The 10,545-nt window shown below is 32.3% G+C and overlaps 1 protein-coding gene across 1 annotated transcript; it reads right to left on the reverse strand.

Moving 5' to 3' along the window:
- Positions 1-4,589: 4,589 nt before the first annotated feature.
- Positions 4,590-6,152, reverse strand: LOC115231172 (aminoacylase-1-like). Its single transcript, XM_029801250.1, has 6 exons — positions 6,092-6,152; positions 5,890-6,059; positions 5,787-5,859; positions 5,636-5,728; positions 5,125-5,216; positions 4,590-4,784 (listed from the first exon to the last, which is right to left on the reverse strand). Exons 1-6 carry the CDS (start codon positions 6,150-6,152, stop codon positions 4,590-4,592), a joined length of 684 nt encoding a protein of 227 aa, XP_029657110.1.
- Between the last annotated feature and the right edge of the window lie 4,393 nt (positions 6,153-10,545).

The following is a 10,545-nucleotide window of genomic DNA, read 5'->3' on the forward strand; positions in this document are numbered from 1 at the left end:
AAAAAACAAAAGAAATAGCAGCTGTCCTGTAACCATCCGATAAACGAATATTTTCAATGGTATAACTTCTGTATTTGTAATTTCCTTTTTTTGTTATAATAAATTATTATTTTTAGAATGAATTAAATTAATTAATATAAAAACAATAACGTGCTTTAGTATTAACCTTTGTGATATGAAGTATTTGGCATCATACGCTCTAGCTCAAATTGGAGGAAATAATGAACCATCATCTGATGAAATCTCTGCCATTATTAACGCTGCCGGTGGTGATGTAGATCTAGAAACCCTTAATCATTTTATGTCTCTAATGAAAGCTGATTCGTTCGAAAACCTTATTAATAAAGGTGGGATGAAATTATTTCTAAACGAATCAGGCTCAAATATGCTATCATGTGCTGGCGTATCTACTTCCGCTGCGCCTGCCTCTGCTACTGGTGCTGCTCCCGTAGCAGAAACAGAAGCAGCCGCTGCCCCTACTGAGACTGCAAAGAAGGCTCCACCTCCAGTTTCCAGCGACAGTTTGACGCCATCGTTATTAATCCTTAGGCGACTCGGACATTATGGATATTTTCGGATAATTAATCTCAGTTTATTGATTTTTTTCTTTGGGTAAATTGTTATTTGACAAATATTTGTTCAATTTTAAGAGTTTCGTATAATTAGTGGCTTTTCAGTGAATGAGATTTTTTAAAGCATTTGAAAATAGTCAGAAAAATCCTTTGCGTTTACTTTTTTGGTATTGCAAAATTAGTTATTCCACTCTGTTTTTATTCCTTTATAATATAGGCTGATAGACTGTAACTGAGTGAGAAAATTTCGCGACTGTAAACAGTGTGACACGATTTCGAAATCTTTTAGTCTCTTCGAAACTTGAAGAAACTTGTTCTGCAGGAGAGTTTGTATTTGTCTTTTTTCATCAACAAAATTCCCGCACAGGCAGGTCGTAAAAAAATTGTTACAGACTGAGTCCAGATCGCGCCCCTTTACAATTAAGTGGAATTTTTCAAGACATAATTTATTCTAACGGATTTTAAAATCATGCTTTTTCTAATTAATTAATATGATGGGATAAAATAGATCAAAATCCATCACGATTCTTTTGTAAACATAATTCTGATATAGGAGAAATTTGAGGCGACTATATCTAAGAAACAGTACTCAGTAAAATCGCAAATTCCAATAAAACATTGGTTCGATAAACTTAACAATCAAGATAAACTTACTTTAAATTATATCTAATAAATTTTATTCAATAAGAAATATATGTACACGCTATTTTGATCACTATTTTAATACAAGAATTTATTATCAATAGTGGAATATCCCTCCGTAAGTTACTTGTAAAGGATTCGAGAGTAATTTCCTTAGAAATGTGTTTTGGGGACTGGATTCCTGCATCCACGACCGACAATGTGGATTGTCTGCTGACTTGTCCTGTACCATCAGCCATTAGTGGGAAATTAAGAGATCTCTAATCTAACAAATAATACAAACAAATCCGAAAAATTTTCAACTCTGAGACTTTTACTCTGATTAATGGGAGTCTTACATTGGAAGACAGCCAACTTAGTTTGCTACTTTATGAACATAATTATTTTTAACTCCAACATTAAAGTGGTGTCCTTAATTAGTCCAACAAATGAAACGTGCAAAAACGTTAACTTTACATTCATTAACAGACAAAGTCTTAGATGGTAAAAATGACGGAAATTTTGGCACCCGAGGTATTGCGATGTCCATTTATTTAAAAAATAACTACTGGTATAATATCCAGCGGGACATAAAACTCAGTTATACAAAATTTATTCTAATAGAACATGTTATCCGGCATCAGTAAATAAGAGTCATCCTTATATCAGAATCATGACTGACTTAAGAATCATCATCTGCCATACAAATAAAATAATTAAGAATAACACAATAGATAGCACACAACAAGAATTTAACACGTTAAATATAAATAAATTTATTATTTAATCAAATTTAAAAATATTATGAAACACGTTTTAAAAAACGATTATATAATTGAATACTCCAAATAGTACGAGTCATATTATTAAATAGTATGACCAAAAATTTCTTGAAAATAGTCATACTGTTTGGATGGCTACAGTATTTAGTCGTAAAATTATTCAATCGTAAAATCATATCAAAAAATAAACGATTAATAAAATCAATTTTTTCTCTCAACACAACTAGCATAACGAGACATGTTCCCATATAAATAATCTTAGAAATGTGCCAATCTTAGTCGAGTTTAAAAAACCTGCTAAATTATGAAGTTTTAAAATCTTGAACGTAGAAATCGCAAACATTAGTGTCAATGCATCAAGCATTAGTGTTCACGCGTCAAGCATTAATGTAAAAGCACTTGACATTAAATTTTAAACCGCTTCTTCTTTTGAAGCAAGCATTAACGTTTCTTGGTGAATTCCGTGTTAGAGTCAGAGCTATTATATGGACCAAAAAAGAAATACTATATCTCTTTTAACCAAAAAACTGATTGCTGAACATTTAATTAATGGAAAATCTAACAAAGAAATAAGTGACTATCTAAATATACCACAATCCTCCATAACCCGAATACTTTTTCAATGGAGAAAATCCGGAGATTTTGACAGCAAATCTCGTGGTGAAAATTATTCTTCCTAATTGAATTATTTACACAAGCAATACGTCGAAAAAGCAGAAACATATCTGTTTTGCGGCAATGAATAACTATGGAATCATTTTCCATGTAATTTTCAATTTTTCTTTAAATGGGAAAACTTTTAAAGAATTTTTGATCAAACTTGATTAGAAATACTTGCATTAAAATCATGATATTCAATATCCATCATTTATGATATTTAATATTGAATATTTACCACCATACTGTCCTTTCATGAATCCCATAGAGATTGTATTCTCTGTATGGAAGCATCTAATGACATCTGAAAATCTCACGACCGAATCGGAGTTGAAAATGGATTTGTGAAAAGATGGATTAAATAATAGTTGAACGCTGTGACCTTTTATATCGAAAAATGCTCAGATATGTTTCCCTTGCTGAGCAGAAAGTAACAAATAATGAATAGAACCTTGATTAATTAATAAAATGTTGTTTTGAATTCTCTAAAAACGTCAATGCTTCCTTATATGCGTTTTAAAGGCTAATTTTTTTTACCTTTAACATCAATGCTTAAAGCGTGAACACTAATTTTTGATAAAAAACACTAATTCTGATTCATCAACACCAATGTTTGAGGCATCAACGCTAATGCTTGGATAGTCAACACTAATGCTTTTCCTTTCGACGCTAAAGCTCGGGAAACCCTATAATAGAATTCAAAATTGTAGCATTGTAATAAGAGAAATTATTAGTTAGAATATACAAAAATAAAAATATTTGCTTAAATAAAATGAAGATATTTTTTAGGGTCATACTATTTGGAGTGGTCATACTATTTGAAGTTATCCGTTAATTTGAATCAGGTCAAAAAAGTTTAATTTGTCAATGGAGTGTCACATTTTTTCTCTCTGTTGAGAGAGTTAAACTCATTATAAACATAATGTAACCCTACATTGACAAATTAAACTCATTTAAAATGTTTGAAAAATCTTCAAGATAATACATTTTCGATTTAAAAGTAAAATCATCGAATTGACCGGCCCAATCATGCTGCATATTATCACGTAAAAACAAAGATATTGTAGGAGAAAGTTCACAAATTTTCGGAAGAATTTTTCCCTTTGAAAGCCATCTGATTTTAGAATGATAAAGTAGTATGGAATGATCAGTTCCCAACAAAGAGTTTGAAAAATTCGATGATTCAGTGCACGAGATCGAATATAGTTTATCACTTTTACAATAGTGTTTAGTGAGCTCATAACGACGAACACATAGTTTTTAAACAAAGTGCATATTTATGCAATGCACAATTTCTTGTAACAATATCAGAAACCAAATCCTTTATACAAGTAACAAGTCCAGATTGATGACCAATCATCCCAGGTGCATCATCAGTGCACCTATAGATTCAACTTTATCACATTTGATTTTATTCGTCTTCATAAAATTGTCAAAAATATTAGAAATGTCCTCTCCACGAGTGTGTCCATCCATCTCCAAACAAAATAAAAGGTCATCAATGATATTCACATCATCAACAAAGCGAACAAAGGACACAAGCTGACAGACGTTAAAAATGTCAGTTGACTCGTCCAATTGGATGCTTATCCTGCATTTACTCTTATTGATTCGTTTAATTAATTGCTCCAGGATATCACATGACAATTCTGAGATTCTACGGGAAAACGATTGAGAACCGCTGTTCTACGAATTTTTAATGATTCAAGTGGCAATTTGTTAATCTACATTTTGTTAAAAATAAAGTAGATTAAATACCGATTTTTTGCATAAAAACTACATGTGCTGACTTATAAACGCGTTTTTTAAATGAACCTAAATATCTGTGGATTTTTTAAATAAAAAATACATTAAATACGAAAATGATAATGATCAAATTCTTTTTATCACTTGTGAGTAGTTTTTAAATTATCGTTAGAAAAATCGAGATAATAGAAAAATGACAAATTAAATTAGATTAAGTTGATATTTTTTGGAGAATGATTTGATAGATATCAATTCCTCGCAAAAAGGTATCAACGTTTAGATACTCATCATGGTCATGAAGAAGCACAGGGGTGTTATTCATCGGGGAAAAGCCGAGGACTGGAAGTCCAGCCTGTTTATTGTTAGATTTAACCATGTACTCCGCGAAGATATCTTCCATCGGTTCCTGCCGGGAAAATCATAGCCCGTGTTTCCAGTTCACTAAAAATTATTATAAATCATTTAAAATTAAGATGTAATTTAAGTCAATTATTGATTAGAACTCACAGTTCATCAAAAGCAGAAAAGAACAATTTACAAAACGGCGAATCAAGGGACGAAGGTTGAATTTGTTCACTATCCTGTCAGATATCACCAAAATTTAAATAAAACATATATTTTATTGATACAAATTCCATTCTGTTCAGCTTCAGGGAAAACCTGATCACAGATTTCAATAAAGCTCGTGGTTGCAGCTATTCGTAAATCAAATGCTTTTAAATAGCTTAAATCAGAAAAAAACTGGCAGAAAGAGTAGCAGGGACAACGTTTGTCTGTACGCCGCCTTCAAGAACGGTTAAATTAATAGTTGTTACGTCCCCCAGTGTCAATGCGGGGTCTCTAAAATTGACAGTTTCATATTAACTCTTCAAGTTTTCGTCTTTCATTATTGCGAAAAGATTGCACTGCAGCAAGACAGTTTGCCTGTACTTTAGAAATTAAAATTTAATACCATCTTCTCTCCTGCAGTGTTCTCCAAAAAGAGTGACCCATGACCTGGATTTCCCTGGCACGTCAATTTGAATGCTATAAATCATTGAGGCCAAAAAATCAAACGCATTACAGTCCTTTCGCCATAAAAAACCGAAAACGTCGCATTTGGTGATGCGATTCCTAAAATTTGTAATAATAAAAACACCTTCATCAAGGGCAAAGCCAATGTTAAGAGACTTAAAATACTCACTCTTCACAAACATTGCCATTCCAGTCAGTCCACCAATTTCCTCATCTGATGAAAATTAAATAAAAATTATAAACCCGGTACTACGCTGACGTATATAGTTCGACGAGGAACATAACCTTCTTTAATGAGATTTCTGATAGCTTCTAAATATCTGACGTCAGTAAAATGAAAAATACTGAATTGTGACACATTTCATATCCTAGCCACATTTTTAACATATTTAAACCTGACTTCCACGTGCATAGATGTTCCCGTCATTGTCCATTTCTGCACTAAATGGATCAAACGTCCATTTCTCCTAAAAATATTTAAATTTACATATTAATACTTTGTACACTGGAACAACGTCCATGTGAGAATTCAGTAAAATTGATTCCGCTTCAGGGTCATTCCCTTCCCACTTTATTACGAGAATCAGTTTTGTTGGATGAAGTTCTAAAACAGTAGGCTGGAGCCCTATTCCAAAGGCTAAATCAGAAAGAAATTTTACTGCAGGACCTGAAAGTGCTTTCTAATTAATAAAATGTCACCATAATCAGGATCTGGCTGAACTGTTGGAAACCGCAGATATTCACGGAATGCATCGACCATTTAATTAATTAGTTATTTATAACAAATTATTAATTTATATTATGACTTAAACAATTAAATATAAGTCAATTTATTTGTCAAAAATTAAAAAAACTCCAGCAGGTTTTAAGGTGCTTCATCATTTTAGTCAGTTGGGATTTTTTTAATTAGTTTATCAATGATATTCCACATTGAAGTGTTTTGTTTTGGTCTGTAAACTTTAGTCTTGCTAACTTGTAGAAGGCCGGTAGCCATTAAAAATCCTGTAGCACGTTCCAATAAATCATATAGAGATAACAGTGGGTTTATTGAAAAGACAGATTACCTGAAACTTAGTTAATTGATTAGACCCGAGTTAATAGGTATTATGTGTACTTCTCTACAAGATTGCCTATGAGAGAAGCAACCAAAAAAGCTAACAAAAAGATTTATAAGGGACTACTATATACGATTAAAACTATAATTAACTAAATTCTCTAGCAAAAATTTTCTTGTATTAAAATGACGTAAATAAGAGTTTTGATTTTCAGCTACCATTTCAGTAGTTTGATTTTTAGCACATTATATGGGTGAAAAATAATATATTTTAACTTTTGTACCATTAGTAGTGTCAGAACACCTGAGTACAGACAATAGAGGGCTGATAATGGTACGAATGTTGGGGTTTATTCGCGGTGATATTGTACAACCAATTTGCTTCTATTAAGTCCTTAAGTGCCGAAGGTTAACTATTTATTTACTGTAGATTATATTTTTTTCTGAACTGATCAGTAATAGCTTTCGTCATAACTGATAAAACTCATTTTTTTCAAAAAATTTTTTAGATTAGTTTCATTTTTATAAAATTTTGTCAGTAAATAAAACGTGTCAAATCGCAGCAAAATTTAATAAAACGTGTCATTTATACTTATTGGCAATTTATTAGTTTATTTTTGCTGGATCATTAGCTAGACTTTTGAAATTCAAGTGTAATCTATCGAAATACATAAATAGCTTTTATCAAATACAAAATATAAAATCCATTCTAATTTATGACGATCTAAATTTATTAATTACAATATAGATGAAAATTATATTTATTAATAAGCGATATCATGCCGTTCCCCTGCCCTCGAGGCAACGAGTACTTCTGGCACGACACAGTTGAAAATGGGGATCTCTCATCTTCCTTCCGGTCTTAGCGTGGCGTTATGGGGTCCACCATGCCAGTTGGAAATTCCAATCGGATATGGAAACGCTCAGGAGGCACTTAATGCCTACAGAAAAAAGGACTTCTAGAACTCAGACCCTGGGACATCGTCGTCTCAGGCCGATCATGCGGGCAGGATCGAACCTTTCAGTAGGATCTCCCTCGCTTGGATCGGCGATCACGGGGATTATAATAATTAACTGGCTTACCCGTCTGTGGTCTTTAAAAATAAAAAAAATATCATGCCTGACGTAATCAGCTAGGTATTGGATACTTAACTAACGTATCAATCTTCTGGCTAATTAATTGTCAGCCTAGAATATATTTAGAATATGCTTAGTAATTTTTCATTTAAAGTCATTTTTAATGAATTTTAGTCAAATTTGTGCTATAAGCCTAAAATTGCTCAAAGTTTATCAGGTCCATTTCATATCCTAGCCACATTTGTAATATATTTAAACCTGACTTTTACGTGCATAGATGTTCCCGTCATTGTCCATTTCTGCACTAAATGGATCAAACGTCAATTTCTTCTTAAAATATTTAAATTTACACTTAGACGTCTCAAGACCGTGAGAACACACAATCCTCTGGAGACGAGATGGCTCCTCCAGAACGTGTCCCAAGCAATAGTGAGGGGAAACAGGATCGCCATCAGTTCTTCTTATTGACCTTAACAATCTAGACATAATTGAAACTTCAATTATTCTAGACATATAAAAATTGAAATATTCTTTAAATTTACATATTTAATACTTTGTACACTGGAACAACGTCCATGTGAAAATTTAGTAAAATTGATTCAGATTCAGGGTCATTCCCTCTCCAGTTTATTACGAGATTCTGTTCAAAGTTTATCAAGTCGATTTTTATCTAACCACAGTTACTCAAAAACTTTTAATTTTCATTTTTTAAGATTCCATTCTACGTTTTTTATTCCCACCATTCTTTTTCTATTCCATCTCTATAATAGCCCCTCGTTCTATAATTTTTTCATATCTGGGATGCAAATAACGTAATACTTTTTAAGATTCTCAAAATACTTTGCTCGACATTCGTAGCAGTTGCCACGTTACTTCTCGCTAGTAAATCAAGCCATTATCTTTTCGATTTCTGATCAATTAATGATAAAGTGACTATTCACTTTTTCATTGTAAAAATGTCAAACTTTACGTCTTAAAGTACAGAGATCTTAAAGCAACATTTATTGATTTAACATATCAAAATTTTTGAAATGACTATATCCGACTAAATAAAATTTATGTCTCACGGTAACCTCGGTAAGGAATGAAGTTGAAGTCACATTCAGCTACAAATAATTTATAAATACTGTTACTAACATAATGGAAGAATATTAGCAATGTCTTCTATTTCTATATAAAAAAACTAATTTTAACCATTGAGTCGGAGTGTGCAGGGTACATCTTGGTCTATATATTTAAGGGATTATTTAATGCAACTTGTGAGCGAGAAAAAGACAAACATGCAGATTAGCGTATTCCACATCTTATCTACGATTTATCTATCATCATAATTATAAATTGTTTTCAAGACGGAAAAAAATGATAAATCTTATTCCATATAAAAATTAAGATATTATTATTTTAGCACTTCCCGTAGGAACGTGAACAGAATAAATCATATTCCCATACTTGCCACACACGATACGACCTTCTTAACCATCGTTTACCACCTTCCGCGGTTTTGGGCCGATTTCTTAGGGTTTTCTCCATGCAAATTGCTGATCTTGTAGAGGAAAGAGTTGTTGACTAACCCTAACCTTGGCGCTGAGTTGCTCAGTCTGTAGAGACATGAGTTGTTGATTTTCTAAGGCCAGTGTTCCCCATTTAAGATACTAAGCCGTTTTCTGTGAAAGGAGCCAAGATTCCTTAGTTCGGTATCGGAAATGTAGACGGGTTTTACAAAGGAATTGTAAATTCTAGAGCGTAGTGAGGTGTGTATAAGACAATATTGTAGCCAGTCATTCATTACAGTTTTTAGAGCAGCGGAGGCCAGAGTTTTTTTGTGCATTATGTCCTCCCGGTCTTTTTCGACAGTCTCTATGTTTCCATGAGCTAGGTGACACCCAGATCAATCAAGATATACCATTATTTTATTGATTAAATAATTATATTTCAGCTCAAAAATATTCAAAAACAATTTTTTACAGATACCTCGCTTTTTATAGTCTAGGTTAAATCATACCAATCAATATAGATACACTTGACCTTCACAAATTGGCCACAATTGATATTCTTTGACCGTCCATATTTACTAATTTACTTTCTCTCGAGAGATTGTATATAATTCTCATGTTAGTTACTGTAAAACCGATACTCTGAACCAAATAGTGTATGACTCTTTTGGCCGACACAAGTCATTTTCTGTGATGTAAATGTGATTTATATCGACTTTTAGATCTCTGGTCTTATACAGAAGGCTTTACTATATTCACGTCGATGCATTTTTTCAAATTTCATCTCTCATTTCTTTGTCTTTTTATTTTGTAATTTTAGATACATGTCTTCACTAACAAATTATATTTTATTTAAATTTAAGCCTGCACACATCGAGACATGAATTCAGAACACGTAAATTACATGAAAAATCCAAAAAATAAATCTGTCAACGTTGAAACCTTTCTTGCAGAATTTAACAAAATTTCAATCAAATACAACCCCGACCAAATCTATAGTTTAGATAAAACTGGATTATACTGTCACCGGTTTTTGACCTTATCAATTCTTTGATCAGATCCATCCACGAATCCATGTCCTTAACCAGTTCTACAATCACCAAAAAATGATGTCCGGCTATTTTAACGAAAATATTGGCATCCAATTCCATTTTTAAGTATTTGTCATTTCATAATATTTATTTTGACAAAGTCGATTTTGAAATTGAATTCAAATATTTTTTTGAATTTTTTTCTAAGTCCATAAGTGTAACGACCTAGGCTCGGTAACACCCTAGGCTCGTGACATATTAACCAGAAGGAGAGACAAAATATAGCCTTGTCTGACACCCTTCCTGATAAAGAAACAATCTTTATCTCTATAAGGAGTCAATACAAGCCTCTTTTTGTCTATATAGAGATTTAATTATCCATATGAGATGACGAGGAACTCTAAATTCTTCCAGCACAGACCATAGTTTATTGTGAAGTATGCAATCCAAAACCTTGCAATAGTCAATGAAATATATATAAAAACACATATGATTTTT

Source organism: Octopus sinensis, unplaced genomic scaffold (genome assembly GCF_006345805.1).
Source record: "Octopus sinensis unplaced genomic scaffold, ASM634580v1 Contig17680, whole genome shotgun sequence".
Classification (NCBI taxonomy): Eukaryota; Metazoa; Mollusca; class Cephalopoda; order Octopoda; family Octopodidae; genus Octopus; species Octopus sinensis.

Coding starts and splice junctions, on each gene's coding strand:
- LOC115231172 (XM_029801250.1), bottom strand. CDS start 6,152: ATGGTCGATGCATTCCGTGAATATCTGCGGTTTCCAACAGTTCAGCCA. Junction 5,217..5,635: donor ATACGTCAGCGTAGTACCGG/GTTTATAATTTT, acceptor TCAATTTTAGAG/ACCCCGCATTGACACTGGGG. Junction 4,785..5,124: donor TTGTCCCTGCTACTCTTTCT/GCCAGTTTTTTT, acceptor TTTTCCCGGCAG/GAACCGATGGAAGATATCTT.